Source organism: Bombus affinis, chromosome 14 (genome assembly GCF_024516045.1).
Source record: "Bombus affinis isolate iyBomAffi1 chromosome 14, iyBomAffi1.2, whole genome shotgun sequence".
Taxonomy (NCBI): Eukaryota; Metazoa; Arthropoda; class Insecta; order Hymenoptera; family Apidae; genus Bombus; species Bombus affinis.
In genome coordinates this window covers 7,607,337-7,623,474 of record NC_066357.1, presented here as the reverse complement: position 1 = coordinate 7,623,474, position 16,138 = coordinate 7,607,337, and the positions used below count along the sequence as shown (strand labels likewise).

Here is a 16,138-nt window from a genome sequence, read left to right as displayed (position 1 = left end):
AGATGCGCCTTTATAGAAAAGAAAATACATATTTTTGCGAAAAGCACACACTGAAGAGAGAAATTAAAATATTAAATAGACGCAATAATTGGAACGAAGTGAAAACTATTCCAAGTCATAGGCATCTTCATCAGTTTCAATAGCCTTTAGCGAGCAAAACTCTCATAGAAAGAAGGCAAAAAAGAAAACACCCCACTGACGTCACTAAAGAAATCAAATTGTTGAAGTGGTCGCCACTTCTACGAAAAATCTACATCTGGTCTTTTTAGTTTTCTCAAGCGTTGAAGCCATCGACAGCATATAGACAAAAGACTGGCACGAAGGCAGACCATAAACAACAGACAGGCGACGTTGGCTTCGGGGATTTTCAGTTATAAGGTAACACTGCTAGGGTGCGGATCTGGATCAGCTCAAATTGTATTCCTACTTATTATTACACTTCTCTATTAAATATATATTTTCTACCTTACACTTTATCCACGCGTTTTCTCTCTTTATACATCTAATAACCTCAATAAAAATAGTCAGACTCGAAGATGGTATCCCGCTAGGGATAGTCATCCACATGTTATTTAGCAATTAAATTAGAAAAATTTACCAAATGTCCAGCTGGACAAATCGTAAAGTACAAATTAAATAATAATAAAAAAATTCACGAACAAGAGTTCTAAGTTCTGATTTCTTGTTCTGAGTTGTCGTTTTGCCTATCATATTGTCAGATCTCCTTGAATTAGCCGATTAAAGCTTGCGTTTAAAGCGGTAGTTTTTGAATCAACATTACAGTCTCATTGTATTCTTCCCGCCGCGAATAACAACAAGACTCTGACACTGATCGTAACATTCAACGAGTAAAATAAATATTACAGAATCATAAGACAAGAGTTGAAGCTGTTACTTGAAAGGCAATTGAGTTCGATATAACGCGGTTAACTTGGAATCAGCGAAACAAGAATGATCGAAGTGGGAGGAAATCTACGCTGTAGTTCCTCTAGAGGCGTCGAACTTCTCCATTAGCGGTGTCTTTGTTTCCCAACAAATCTCTCGTTTCCGTCTACAAGCTAGTAAAGGGAACCTTGGTAATCTCAAGTGGCGAAGGGGAAAGAAAATACAGGCAAGGGCGATCGTATCAGGAAACGTTACTCAGACGCTGTGCTCGCCGCGAGAAATCGCAAGCAACATACGGAAGCACTCGCCCAGTTGAATTTATGTGGAAGAAAGTGCAGCTCGGACGAGAACAACCCACGACGCACAGTGATTTAAGATGATTGTTTGATTGCGAGAGAGCCATAATTTTTCTCATTTCCTATTGTTTGATGTTTTATTTCTGTACGTTTTAAGAATTATTGAGTCGTTCGAAGAATTCATAGCGGAATTTATAGAAGATCCGAAGATCTTGTGTCTTTACGGGATTGGTACATCGTTGAACGATATACAAGGTGTTCGTACAATGTTATCCGCTCGAAAACGCTTCGTTGCTTCAAATATAAAGTTACAATTTCGCTTCTAAAATATGTAGGATTGAAAAAAAATACGATGGTATCGGTTTTTGCATTTGTTTCGGTGTTACACTCTTATTGAATTGAGATCAATTTTGGATCTTTAAATAGAATATCTAGTTTTATTATGCTCAAATTCGACAGAATCGAGCATCCTAAATTAAAACAGCTGCGGTTGTACCAATATATAAATACGATATATTATTATGATATAGTACATTTATAAAGAAATTAAGACCGAACCTAAATTAGAATGTTATTGATTTTTTAGAAGGCATCTTAGTTATAAGATAAATAACGAAGAGTCTCCAAGCGAACAATCTATCCTTCAACGATATACATCCTAATTCTATAAAGAAACAATATCATGAAACTTTTCTTAGATTTCCCTATGAATTTTTCCAACAACTCAATAATTTTTAAAACTTCACGATCAAACTTCTAAGAACACTCGATTCTGGAAGAGCTAACCGACAAACGATACCATTCAGCTAGATGTTTGGTGACTTTTTCGCGATCACGCAGCCGTTGTAAAAAGAACACTGTACAACATTCGACAACTTTTTTTCGAAGAACCAACCAGGCGAAACGTAGGAACGACACGGACCATCTTAATTTCGCGAGCACCTCATCCGAGGAACGTCACGTTCGACCCCATTCCACTAGTCACCGCGATCACGTAGCAGAGGTTGCTATGAAGGTCTGCATTTCGCGGGGCTCCAAGAGGAGAGGAAGCGAGGCGACGAGACGCGGTGGAAGCGTGCCGAGAATGCTCGCGATAATCGCGATTATTGCGTGCTTGGTGAATTTGTAGTTTCGTTAATTGAGTCGTGTTTCGATGCCTCGTCCACTAATGGAATTCTTTCCGCGGTTCTCTGCTAATTCTTTTCCCAAGGAAAGAACATTTTTGCCGTTCACGGACTTTCCTTTCTTATATATTTCTCTCGAGTAATGAATTCCTTTCCTTATATTTCTCTCCAGAGGAGAAGTAAATTGGTACAAAGGAATTTTAGAATAAAAGCTGAGAGTTAATTCTTGCTATCTACGGAACAGTTTTTGGAGACGTAGGTAGCTGAGGGGTAAGGACTCTTCAATGAGATAAAATGTTTAAAGTAAGTTCTTATCTCGCACGATATCCGTAATAACATCAGAAAGTTGCAAGTTTCGTTTTCATCGGTAAATGAATGGCTATTATACAGCATAAAAAATCATTATACCGCGTATAATTGTATTCAAAATCAAATCGACTAATTTAAAAGTAATTATTAAATTGTCCGAAAAGTTTCTTTCGTTTTATCAGGATATAATAGACGTACAACGTTTTTTATTTTATATTATTTTATCGAATTACGTACGTTCCATTTTGTTATGTTGAGATAAACACCGTGACATTTCACAGACTTGTTTTCACGTTTGTATGAAGGTACACTGTTGTAAAAAACACGTTTGCGAGAGAAGGAGACTTTCCGGACAACCTAATATACAAAATATATGAATGAACGCATAATACGACGTCGTAAGATTAAAAAATATTAAGGATTAACATCTTGAAGAAATAATAACACCAAGTAATTATTCATTATACCAACCATGCGTGTCTAATTCTACTTCACTTTTTCACCGATATACTTCAGCTTGAAAACCATCGAACAAAACCTTCGAAATACTTTAAATCGCAAACGAAGCCACCTTCGACGAACCCAGAAACTTTGATCGGTAAGAAACTCGATTGAAGACCGAGCTCTGAAAGAACAACGAAAATCAGTTTAAGCGAAAAAGAAAGAAACAGCTCGTTAGACAATGCATCAGGAGGATGATTAAAGCGAGAGCAAATCAAGGATAAGAGAAAACAGAGATAATTAACTCTCCTTAAACGGAGTGTCAGAAGTCGTCGTTCCAATGCTTCCTTTCTGGGTACAGTTCGAGGATCCGTAGGCGAGATTTTCGCTGCAGTCGAACGCCGAATCCGCGTCTCGGCAGTATTTAATTAGTGCAGAGGGATCGAGGAGCCAAGGATGCCCGGAGGTGGTCGGTGCTCTAACGAGGCGGCCGTTCTTTCTTCCGAAGTGTCCTTCAGCTTCTCCCTTGCTCTTTCTCTCTCGTCCCATACTCGACCGGTAGCTTTTCTTCGTCGCGTCGGAATTGCGCGACGTCGACGTTCTTGTCCGACTCTGCACCGGAAACGAATGGCTTTTCCTCCGTCGTCGCTGACTCTCTCCTCGTATCGTTCTGTCACGGTGCTGGAATAATTTCTGGAATTCGTTAATTGTAGTGTCCCGAAAGTACCGGTTGCCAAGTGGAATCCACCATTGTCTCGAGTCTTTTTCTTTTCGATGGCGGAAATGCTAGAGGAGGAAATGCTCTCGCGGTCTACCGCCCGGAAACGTTCTTTCCCTCGATTGTCAATTAGTCGGCAGGCGATCTGTCTTCCGAGTTAAAAGGCGAATCGCGGTTAAACCTCCTCGCCAGGCTGTTGACCCTCCAGGCAGTGCTTTAAACGGTCTCGACAGCGAATCCTTCCAGCAGCCTCCTCTTATCCAACGTCGGCCAAATTGCCGGCTGGGTGGACTTTTAAGAGCGGCAAATATTTCCCGTGACTCGCGACCGCTTGTTTACCGAACGATAAAGGGCGATCGCGATATCGCTGCCAAGCGTTCTCAGTTCGTTTCGCCCCAATTTTTCGCCGTATTGTGCCGCGAGCTTCCTCTTCTCACGGATCGAGTTTCCACAATGTGAGTCGGCAACTCGAATTGACTGCAATTCGATAGCTTTCCTAGCTGTTTTGTCTCGAGTTCGTCTTCCACGATGACTAATAATATCGATGAACCGACCAGTTACAAGTTACGTTAGAGGTTTGTTTAGAAACATCTCTTTTATAACTTTGCGACGTTACATTTCGATAAAGTTAATTTCCCGATTCTTTGCTGGACCTTAGAAATTAGAATCAGCAGTCTTCGGTCTCTAGCAATCAACGAAAATAAAATATCTACAGATGTAAAAATGTTTTGAAAAATAAATTGGGTCGCAAGATCAGGCACATTTTGTTAAATAAATTCGATCTATCTGTCTATCCGACGTGAACAAATTTATCTAATCGAGGGATAGTTTGTTTCCCCATAAACAGGAAAGTATTTTCTATCAAAAGATTGAGAACGTAAGAATTCGTACTTTTACGCTCCTCGAATAATTTTTATAACGTATCTCGAAATCCATACGCTAGTAAGGGACGAACAATTTTATTACTCAACGTAATAAAAACGATATATAAAACGCTACATAAACTCTACTCGAAGATAGTTATTCTGAACACGTGAAACATTCTTGAAAAATATCGTTCGATCTGTGCGAAACTAAAAGCCTGAAAAACTCCGAATGGATCTTGCACGAGTGCGATCCGATTTTCGATGCTCTAGTGAAAAAACGTTGGAAAAGTTGGTCGATCGTCTACTAGGAAGCGGAGATAGTCGGGAACCATTTAATCGTCGGCTGAGCAAACAAAAACATGGCCGCGCGATTCCGTATGGATGAGCGGCGGAGCGTTTAAGCCGTGTCGGATTAGGGGTGGCGATCGAAAAAGTGGAGGAACTTCCGGTGGTGCGGTGGATTCCGCCGGTTGTGGGAAAAACACGTAATATCTCAGCGAAGCGAACCTCATCTTGTCCATTGTCGCCGGGATAAAGTTGTCGCGCGTTGTTGGAAAATCACGGGGAAAGGGACACGGAAAGAGGGAGAGGCGCCGAGACGTCTCGACGCCGGTTTACCGCTGCTTTATCGGCGTCGTCTTCTCGCAACCGACCCGCTTCTCGTTACCAACCATTCTCGTCTTTCTCTCTTCTGCCATCGTGATCGTTTTCTCTCGATTTCCATAGGGTGTTTCAGAAATACAGTTGAAGTATTTGTACCATCATTGTATATACAACAACGTCTACAGTGGCTGTAAAATGTATTTTTAAGATTTTTCGTCCCACTTTCGTAATATCAAATTTTTATACCGACAGTATTCTTATGTAAATAATACGCAATTTAATATACTTCTATCTAATTAATTAGTATGTACTGTATACGTAGATACTGCAATAAATATAACGATGTACAAATACTTTCTGCAACCGCTGTGCATACTAATTAATTACATTGACCCACGAAAGTAGCTGAACTTCTACCTAGGAAAAATGTTATGTTTGTGTCGTATATGCGTGTTATTTTTTTTATTTATTTATTTTTTTTTTAACACTGAGCGAATGTCATGAATATATATGCAAGTTACGAGATATCTATTAGAAATATATATTTAGTAAAAAATTAGTACATGTATCTACTGAATATTATCGTCCATTCTCATAATCTCTAGAAAATATCTACTACCACCGAATATTTCATAACTCCTGTGATCGATATATTTTCACCCCCGTATAAACACACTGAAACACAGTATCAAATTTCGGTAGCCTGCTTTTTAAATACCCTGTGTATTCCCCTTCCATTCAACGATATTTCTCTTCTAAAGACTTCTTCTCTCTCATATTTCTCTCTATCGATCTTTTCTCTTCCGTGTCTTCGGCTGACCAGCCACTTTGCTTCAACCATTTCTGTGCTAGACGCCAGATAAGCGACGCCGATGGATCCGGCGTCGGAACACAAACGACCGAGTCGAGTTTCCCTCGTACAAATACAGAAGAGGAATTTCTTTAATGTCGTATGAGAAATGGAGTTTCTTTCGGAGAGGGTTTGCTTACGAGATGTTTGTTCGTGTCGTGGCAATTCGCATGAACGAGCCGGCGAATATTTCGTGAATGCTGTAAATAGAAGGCTTGCCGTACGATTTGTAGCGAAACGCGACAGCCGTGATTCGTCTAACAATTCTATTTCCTTGGCGCCAGACCGGAGACATTAACGCATTTCCGTCGCTAAGGGAATAGAATTCCTGTTGCACTCGTGACGTCTGTATGCGATAATCGCGCAACGATGTAACGCGAACAACCTATGGAACGCCTGATTTAATTACAACTCGCTCGTTATCGCTTGCTGTGATTTCTGTTAACGTTAATTCAATAGACTTGGCGCTAATATTCTCCTCTTGTTATCTCGGCCGACTACATGATCGTTATAGTTATTCGTACAAAATGTCCCGGCGAACTGTGATCCATTCGGCGACAGGCTGATTCTGCGTGAGAAAACGAATCGAAGATATGGAATTTTGTCATGCGACACTTCATTTTCGAAAAGATGGAAAATTTGGAAAATTCAGGTATACTTAAAGTTAGCCAATTACAGACTAGGCTAATTACGGATGAGTAAACGATCAACAGGAGATTATTCCACATGTGAAAATAAGTCAAAAGCGTAAAGTACAATTTTTCCATTTCAAGCCTCGTTTCCAAGAATATAGTTCGAACACGTTTGGTTAAGAATTAAGAAGAAAGAAGAAAGTAAAGCAACCAAGCAATTGCTGCGACATCCTAATAGTTACTTTGGATAAAAGCGTACTTTCTTTCGAACGATTGTAATCTCGAAACTCTTTTGATTCTCGTGTTCCATATGGGAACTCCGCTAATATCTTCTTCTCATTATCTCTTTCGACTAAAGTGATCGTTACAGTATGTAGTTACTTCCGACGATGATGACATGGTGTAATTTTTCTCCCTTTTTACGATTAATCTCGAAATTCTTTTGGTTCTTACGTTTAACATAGAAACGCGCCATTCTTATTTCGTTCCCTGACACGTTGACAGTCCAAATATTCAGCCCAGTTTCTATTCCTACGTTTATTCTTCGTCGTTTCTATGTTTTCTTCATAGCATGCGTCCACGTTTCTTCGTTATATTTGTCACTATCATATATTATTCATAATTGACAATCGGCCGAGTAATTTATTTAACACGTTGAACATCTAAAAGCGCCATCAATCTGTCAGAATCTATACGTTCGCGTAGTCCATACGTCTATAAAGAAATCGAATTTTTAACGCAGATCTACACACGATCGTTGTTCCTTCACGCTAGAGGTTTCGTCTCGGCGCTGCGTGCAAGGTCAACCGAAAGTGCACAAGATACCGGCCCGGTGACCTAGAGCTTTCCGTTAAATTATTCAACGCGCTGACATGGCAGTTTTCGCGCCGATAAGCAACATCTCGTTACTGTTGTGCGCTTAGATACGATGCACACGAGCAAGTCTTGTCGCGCGTCTTTCAATAATATACGTTGCGTTGTACGGAGAAATACACACGCGTCATAGTGATTCTTCAAGCATTCAAAGTACCATGAAAATTGACACACGCGCGCGTTCAGGTACGTAATTCGTGTATTAGTCATGTTCTCCTCCGCGGTTATGTTCCTTTTAAGAAGAAAACACCCCACTGACCTCGCTAAAGAAATAAAATAGTCAAACTCGAAGATGGTATCATCCCCCTGGGGATAGCCATCCACATGTTACTTAGCAATTAAGTTAGAAAAATTTACCAAATGTCCAGCTGGTCAAATTGTAAAGTACAAATTAAATAATAAAAAGAATGTTCCTTAATTTACGATATTGTTGCACGGGCGGTGAGCAATCTTCCTTCGCAATTATTATTTATTTAGAATAATCACGATCTGTCGTGATAGCTCGTTTGTATCGAGCGTTGCTCTTCATCTTAACATTTCTCGGACGATATTCGCGAATTCGTGCGGCTTTCTTGCCAAATTGCAGCGACGCGAGATTAAAATACTTTTTACCGTGACCGGACCGGGGACGTGGACGTCTCGACATTGATATCGACATCGACATCGACATCGACGTCGACGTCGACATTCGACATCGACGTGGCCGTCCCACGAGATGCGTATTTCATTTTCGTACCGAAAGAGACTAGAGAAGGTCGGCGGACGACGGAGAAGAGAAAATGAAAGGAAGTCCGAAGGGAGAGAGAACGACCGAACACGGGGTGATATTTCAAGCAAAGGTTGCCCCTCGACGGCTATTAGTCGAATGATCGTCTCGCTTTGCGTAAAAACGCTTGCATTACCAATCGAACGACTCTTATTTCACTCGAACGATGAGCAGAAATTACAACCTGCGACTCAATACGAAGATGAAAATAACTCGGCGATAATTCGAACTTTCCAAACGTACTTCAAATAGTTGCTGTTAATATATTTCCCCGTGCAACTTGCCTATCTATCGTCAAAATGTTATGGTACATTACGGAAAACGATCGAGGATAAAATCGGAACGCTTGGAAACACACGGACATCTACAAGTCATTGGAGAGCTTATGTGTCTTGCAGTAAATTCGTGTTTAAACAGACGATTTAATGTAGCGGAATATAATTGTCAAATGGCTGCAAGGTTTCTCAATTAATCGTAAAAATAAATAACACCACGTACTTACAGCTTTATCCTGCTATTTACACGAGTTTTTACAAGTTTCTCCTACATGGCGGATGAACAAAAGATGACAAGATGATAGCGTTGTTCTGGCCAACGCGAAGAACTTGTTCCGTACTTGTTCCGCGACATTTATTTCCATACTTGTATCGAACGCCCGAAGGAACGGGAGAAATCTCGTTGCTTTCTTATTTTCAGGCTACCACTTGGAAATTATTCGCGGATCGCGGTGTCGTTCCTTTTTTGGTTTCAGGCGATAAAAGCAGCTTCCTATGGGCAAGTGGGCGGCATCTCTCGCTCTCGTTCGACTCAGGATATTTTTCAACGTTTTATTCGAATGTGTGGTAGAATCGTTTTATCGAAAAGCCGATTCCTTGACTATCGGCTCGTTCTCTTTAACAAACCGTGGCAAATTCTCGCGAACGCACGCGGCGGGTGTGCCATTCCTTCTAAAAAATCGTCCCTTCGCCGTTATATTACGCGGCCACTTGCCAGAACTTCAAATCGAATCGAACGTCGGTATTACTTCCCATGACGTCATAAAAAGGATTTACGAGCTGAAACCATATAATGTTATTACCCGAAATGGTTATCCCTTTGGCCAAAGAGATTTCACAATATATATATAAACGCCACCCCGGGCTATTATCTCTGCTGTATTTTAAAAGAGACGTTAGCGCAACAAATTTTTATCCTCACGTTTCTCCGATATTTTTCTCTTCGATGGAAAATATTAGGTCGAGCAATATAAGTCGTCTGCTTGAAGTTGTAAGTAATAAGTTGAAACTAATAAGTTGCTGACTTTCTAAAAGATCACATACAGTGTTATTCTCACTTTCGCTATTCCTTTTACTTTCACGTAATATCTTTCTGTGTAATTACACTGCAGATTTTTAAGCGAATTTCATACCTTCAGCAATATAGATAAAGAAATGAAACTTGGATACACGCAAGTTTATTTCGCCTATTAAATCTTATAACAAGTATCTCTCTTTGAGTATTTTTTATATTTTTATTATTGTTAGACCTTTGTTGCTTGCCTGGCGGAATTGCAATTGCTCGTTTTGACTCTTTTTAATTTCTTTTAAACGCATAAACATCTATGCTCTATATACACACGTGTAATCAACTGCCAACTGATTTATCTCGCTTCTTCATAAATTTATATCTTTCATTGAAAAATTGAAAGACGTGTATTGTTAAATTCTTTAAAAAGACGAACTAACTTATGATTCGATGCAAAGTGTTTTAAAACTCTCTAAGGGATCCTCTCCTTAAAAAAAAAAAAAAAAGAAAAAATAGAAAAATGAAAAACAATAAAAATTTCGAGTGATTCTATATATCCAAATTCCAGTACTAAAAAGATCTTTTGTTGCAGATCTGGTTTTTGCCGAGCGTTGAACAACAAGAACCAAAATGGCAGCCTTCGTGGCGAAGCAGATGGTCGGCAACAAGCTGAACGCAGTTAAAGGTGAGTTTTTATACATCGGAAAGTTCGTTTTCTTCTGGCCTTCTAGAATTTCCTTGATATGTAATTTTCTGGGGCAAGTAATTAACTACCGATCGCGTAGCTTCTATAACACGAAACTCTTCGATCATCACAACGCTTTTTACGGAATAAAAGAAACGGGGCAAGCAGATCGGGGAATTGAGACGAGCAATTGCTACGTAAGACGATTGAATGCAATTACAATGGCCTGACTGACAGGCAATTTACTAATTCACGCGCGGAAATCGTTGATCTCGGTTTCACGCGACCAAGAAACCGAATTAACGAAGAACGCTTGATTCGGAAGCGATCGACCGCGAAACGAGAAGGCATCTTGTTTCATTGAATCAAGCCTGAAAATATCTCGGGTAGAGGTCTTTTAAGATATAACGCGACTCGTGAAACATAGATAACATTTTACTAATTGGTAATTATTATTAATCATTTACCAGGCAAAGTATTTTATTTAAATACTTTAATAAACTATATGGGATGAGTAGGCAACAAAATTTCCACTCATGAATACATTCCAAACTGGAATGGATAATAAACGCATCGAAGTTGGCTAGTATCATTCTGGGAATTATTAACTATTATCAATTATTTACGAAACAAACTGTTTTACGCAACACACATAATACTACGTAATTCGAAAACGTCCGTGAGGTTCTCATTAGAAATTCCTATTAAATATCGAAATATTTGAACAAATACCTACAGCTTTTGGGTGAACACCGAAGAGAAATGAAGGGAAACCGTGTCTGTGTTTTCAGCCAGGTAACGTCGTGTGTACATGAAAGAAATTTTGAATCGTAGCTGGCATATGTTCTCGTCCATCTGTCTCATTCTCCAAATATGCCGTAGTCTCGTATTATTTATCCTAATCTTTGCAAAGCTTATGTCAGAGGCATGGGAGACAAGAAACGGAATAATTTCATTGAAGCAACGATTTCTCAAAAAATAAAGACTCGTGAAATTAGAAATGACAGAAAGTCTGATTCTACTTAAATCTTCCTTAAAATTCCCTTCGGATTTTCCGAACAACTTGACATATTCATAGAAGATTGAAATACTTTCATAACCCACTTATGGGAAAAATTGGGAACGGAATTTGCAATTATGGGTACATTCCAAAGAGGGGTGGATGATAAATGCGATAAAGATGAACACGTACGAGGGTTTTATCGTATGTTCCTTCTACTGATGATCATCGTACTCGTATTACCGATCGACAGACCGTTCCTTTTCCAAACGATATAAAACAGCAATAATAAGCGATGGTTGGCTTGGTTTCGCGATCGTGACGAATTAATGGTGCAAACGTGAGATCGGAAAGTGCCGTTTCATCGTTCGGCCACGCGAAAAGCACCGTTTCACCGCGTCTTAATATATTTCTTCGGTAAGGGAACATCAGTCTTTCGGTCGGTAATTTAGCACGCGAATTAAGATTGATCGCTCGCACGAAGCAGGAAGGAAGAAAGCATTAGAGCAAATGACGAAGCACCGTTCGCCCCCTGTGGATCGGCGACTATGGAAAAAAGAAAAAAAAATGATTTGCTTACGCCTTCGTTTCCTATATATAGTACGGTAGGGTTATTTGATTCGCCTAAATTCCCACACCTTAAAATTCAATCTTCAACTCTGCGCGGAATAACGAAACTCGTTACATGTCATGAAACATCGTTGATCTTTGGTGTAATAACGGAAGAACGAGGAAATATCGCCTGCTATAGGCTCGGCAAGAGAAAATATCAAAAAATATAGTAAGCTAACCGAAAGGTGCTATATAATAATTATATAGCTTTTACATGCGTCACAGAATATACGTACATTATATACATTGTATGATATATATTCTGAAGAAAATACTCTAAAGAAAAAGGTAATCTGCGAAGATAAATTAATATACACAGACTACGGAATTCTGATAATTACAAACGAGAATATAAACATTAGTTGAACAAACTTTCCTTTTGACGAACAGAGGTGATATCTTCTTAGAAAACTGTGTCTACCGAGTCGTCAATGTAAGTGCGCGATATACTTCAGGATTTATCAGGCCAGTAAAAACGAGCCGAGTAATAATCTGTTGTCAAAGGTAGATGGCATAGAAATTGTTCGCAATCGGATTCGACGATTACTTAGCTCGGCTCAAATGTCCTTCCGACATAAATAACCATACTTTGCGGCGTGCACCATCAATCACGATACAGTCAACAAAGAAACGATTCGATTCGATTTCTTCGAAAACGAAGGGCCACGCGAAGACATTGTATCGCATATTTCCGATTCATATTTTCACTTAGAATCACCTGCTTATCGATTACGCCGCGATTAACAGGACGCCTTGTATATAAATATTTTTAACTTTATCGATCCGAGTTAAAAGAATCGTTTCTTAACGCGTACTCAAGCGACTGATAATACTCGAAATAGAATCTTTACCCGGTTGCTTCGCTGGTTTAATGCTGTTCACGTAACTGTGTCAGCGACGTGTATAAAAAGCTTGGCCGCGAAGCAAAGCGAGCCAGCGACGTTAATAAGCTCGACAAACGTGGCTCGACTCCCGACGTTTCCGATTATACGGAATAATGTACTGCATTAAAGTCAAGTTGGTCATAGTCGACGAGTCTAACACGATGCTTTTCCATCGGTGCTTCATTTCGAAAGACAGAAGCAGATGTGGCTAAATATCGCGCTATTAATCGTGCAATCGCGAGATTAAAGCGAATGACCAGAGCAGACATGCATTTGATTAAAACATCTGCAAGTGCCATCGAGTTCTCGAAAATTCCTATGCAGCGTTCCACCGTCGATCGATTATATCATTCACGACTAATTTTGTTATCTAGTTTGATGATAATCGGTAGCGGCAAATCAAATTTCAGAGCTAATAATTTCATCGGCTTGCGATTAATCGCCCGCATAGTTCCAATCTCTTCTCCTTCAATCCCTCTTACCTTCTAGGTCATACGAGCTCCTTTCACAAATTAAATTGAACGGCACATTTTACGATGAAATTTTTCAAGAAGTTGCTGATCATACTGAATGAAGAAATTTGGAGAAAGATGTCCGTGTATGCGGAAAGTATTAGAAAGATGTATACGCGCTTCAGCAGAAGAAAAATATATAAAAATATAAAAATTGTAATAGTAATCGTAGAATTTCGATTATACATATGTTTCGCTCATTTTTGCTCTACTAATCTTCCTGGGCTACTAAATTGCGTATTTTTTTAATGTTAGTAATTTCGTTCGCGTATATATATATATATATATCGATATCCTTTACAATCGGATGAATAAAACATAGATATTAATTAAACGTTAACTTTAGGTGAAACTGAAAAGAAATACGTTACTTGAATTAAACTTTACGCTTCTGGAGAAAATAAAAAGCAGAGATCATAACGACGATCCGGAAATATTGCAATATCTTAGCTTGTGTCTCACAGACGAACTAATATCCACGATATTTACCGATGTTTCGAATAACCGAGGTTCTACCGTGCTAAATTTATACAGACATTAAGGAACGAATGCAAATCAGCTTTGACTCCTACAATTATGATAGTTGCTCGAGGCAGTTACCATAAACGTTTAGACGCTTTTGATTATGGCTATTACTGGACGTTGCCAAGGTGTCCAGTGGGATTGCATGCCGTTCCAATTTCTTCTAGAAACGCTGCCAGTCATAACATTCATTAAAATGTGTATGTTATGTATATTCTATTATGAGTAATTAATATATGCGTTACTTATCATCATCATTATTACCATTATGGATACTGAAAAAGGAAATCGATTCTTGTAATAAATTTTACAGGCTCGCCACGCTTGCACACTTACTCATATGGCTATATAACAATCTCTTTTTAAATGTATTTGTCGAATCAGCACGCACGTGACCTTTAAATCCTGGCAGCAGACGATAAAACTTCCTTCCTCAAAAGGATGATCCTGGCACAGAGAATACCCATCTCGATCTTCTTCGCCGAAAGAACGCTGAATGCGTATTTCAGCGGGCCAGTTTAATTTTCCGCGGATTTTACCACGCGTATTTCGCGTGGCTAGGGGAAACGTCGCTCTGCGAACGGGACACTCGATCGTTGTTATTCGAGTTACAATTACAAGTTGGCTAGTTAGAGCGGGAATTGAAGAGGAGCAGAGCGTAGGCCGGGAACCGACGCGTCGCCAGCTGGCTTGTCGGCTTGCTGGCAGGTTGAACGATGGCCCGCAATAAAACTTGTGTCATTAAGGGAAAGTTTTAGCCTCCGCGAACGCCACGGGAACGAACCGTATCACGGGGAATCCGTAATGGGAAAATGGGGACCTTCGTCAAACGAACCAGCCCCGACCTCGAATCTTTCTTCGGGTAAAGCTTAACTCGCTTGGACGCGATCAATCCATCCTTCTTCCCATCTCGTGGCTTTTCCAACCTCCTACCATCTCGATACCGCGACTTCTTCCGCTTATTTTTACTCTCCTACTCTACCAATGTCCACCATTATACATAGAAGTAGATATATCGAACTGTTAGTCGGGTGATTCAACGTTTTCGTACGATCCTTCTACGTGATCGGTTAAAACGCATCAGCAAATGTTTCTTGTAATAGTGGTCTGTTGTAGAAGTGTACAGAAAACAAACCCAATTTCAAGAGTTGAGACTGGTAATCGCGTAGATTGCTCTTCTTGCAATCCCAGATTACAGATCGGAATCCCAATGGATCCTTTTCGATTCTTCTCGACTAAATTCTGGAAATTAATGTTGCTGGCTTTCGCGTACTCTTTTCGATCTTTTATCTCCAATAAATACCCCAAACTAATATTCTCGATTCATCGTTTCCTCCTCTCTTATTTTTCGTTTGAAATAAATTCCCCAAATTAACATTCTCTTATCTTTTATCTGGAATGAATCCGCCAAATGAATATTCTTAATTTTTATTACCATTTTCCATCTCAAATAAATTGTCCAAATTAATATTCTTTTATCTTCTATCTCAAATAAACCCGGCAATTTAATTTTCTTCGTTTTCACTGCCTTTTCTTTTTTCATTTCTCAACACAAATATATTCACCAAACGAATATTCTTTATTTTCACCTCCCTTGGCTCTCGACTCGGTTAGTTTATACTTTGAGATATAAAATCCGATAACAAGAACCGTCGATGCCTTTCAACATTAAAAACTCTGTCGAGGTAAAGCGATATTTAGAATACTTTTCAATTTCGATAAATAGCAATAATTCTTCAAAAGTATATAAATAGTTCATCTCGATACCATTGACAGGTTCACTCTGAATGAATCACGGTTCTTAACCGTTTCCCCAGCAATTATCACAGTTTGTCCGTCACGGTGTAAAGCAAAGCGAAGTGAAGAGGAACAGAGACGGAAGTTCCAAGTGCCGGAAACCCCCAGTGGTTTGTTCGGGGGTGCGACGGGGTTTAACGGGAAATGCGGTGGGAAACTTTCGCCAAGCTTCAAAGAGTGGATGAATCGAATGGCAATTAGTTTGGAGATGACCTGAATGCAAGATAGGACACCGGGGTGAGAACGTATATAGGGTGAGCCAAGAAGGAAGAGGAGGAGAAATGATAGAAGAGTCAAATGGGGGAAAAAGTGTTAGAAGAAACGTTAGAATAAAGGATCTTTTCGAGGAAGAAGATCATCGAGTGGATAAGGAGGGGAAAAAATTGATAGAAGGGCGTTGAATAAAAAGCTGTTATACGATGTGTAAGAAAAAGGGGTGATAGGGGAAAAGAGATTAAGCAAAGAGGGTGACAGAAAGA

At 39.6% G+C, this 16,138-nt stretch overlaps 1 protein-coding gene and 1 long non-coding RNA gene across 5 annotated transcripts in view; one reads left to right on the top strand and one right to left on the bottom strand.

Moving 5' to 3' along the window:
• LOC126923997 (uncharacterized) overlaps positions 1-16,138 on the bottom strand; it is a 301,345-nt gene that overhangs the window by 59,051 nt on the left and 226,156 nt on the right. The window lies entirely within an intron of this gene.
• Positions 1-16,138, top strand: part of LOC126923992 (complexin) — a 324,121-nt gene that overhangs the window by 115,046 nt on the left and 192,937 nt on the right. The window contains exon 2 of the mRNA XM_050737984.1: positions 10,240-10,332. Within this exon, the coding sequence (XP_050593941.1) occupies positions 10,278-10,332 (55 nt within the window). The 5' untranslated portion in view covers positions 10,240-10,277. The remainder of the gene's footprint in view (positions 1-10,239; positions 10,333-16,138) is intronic.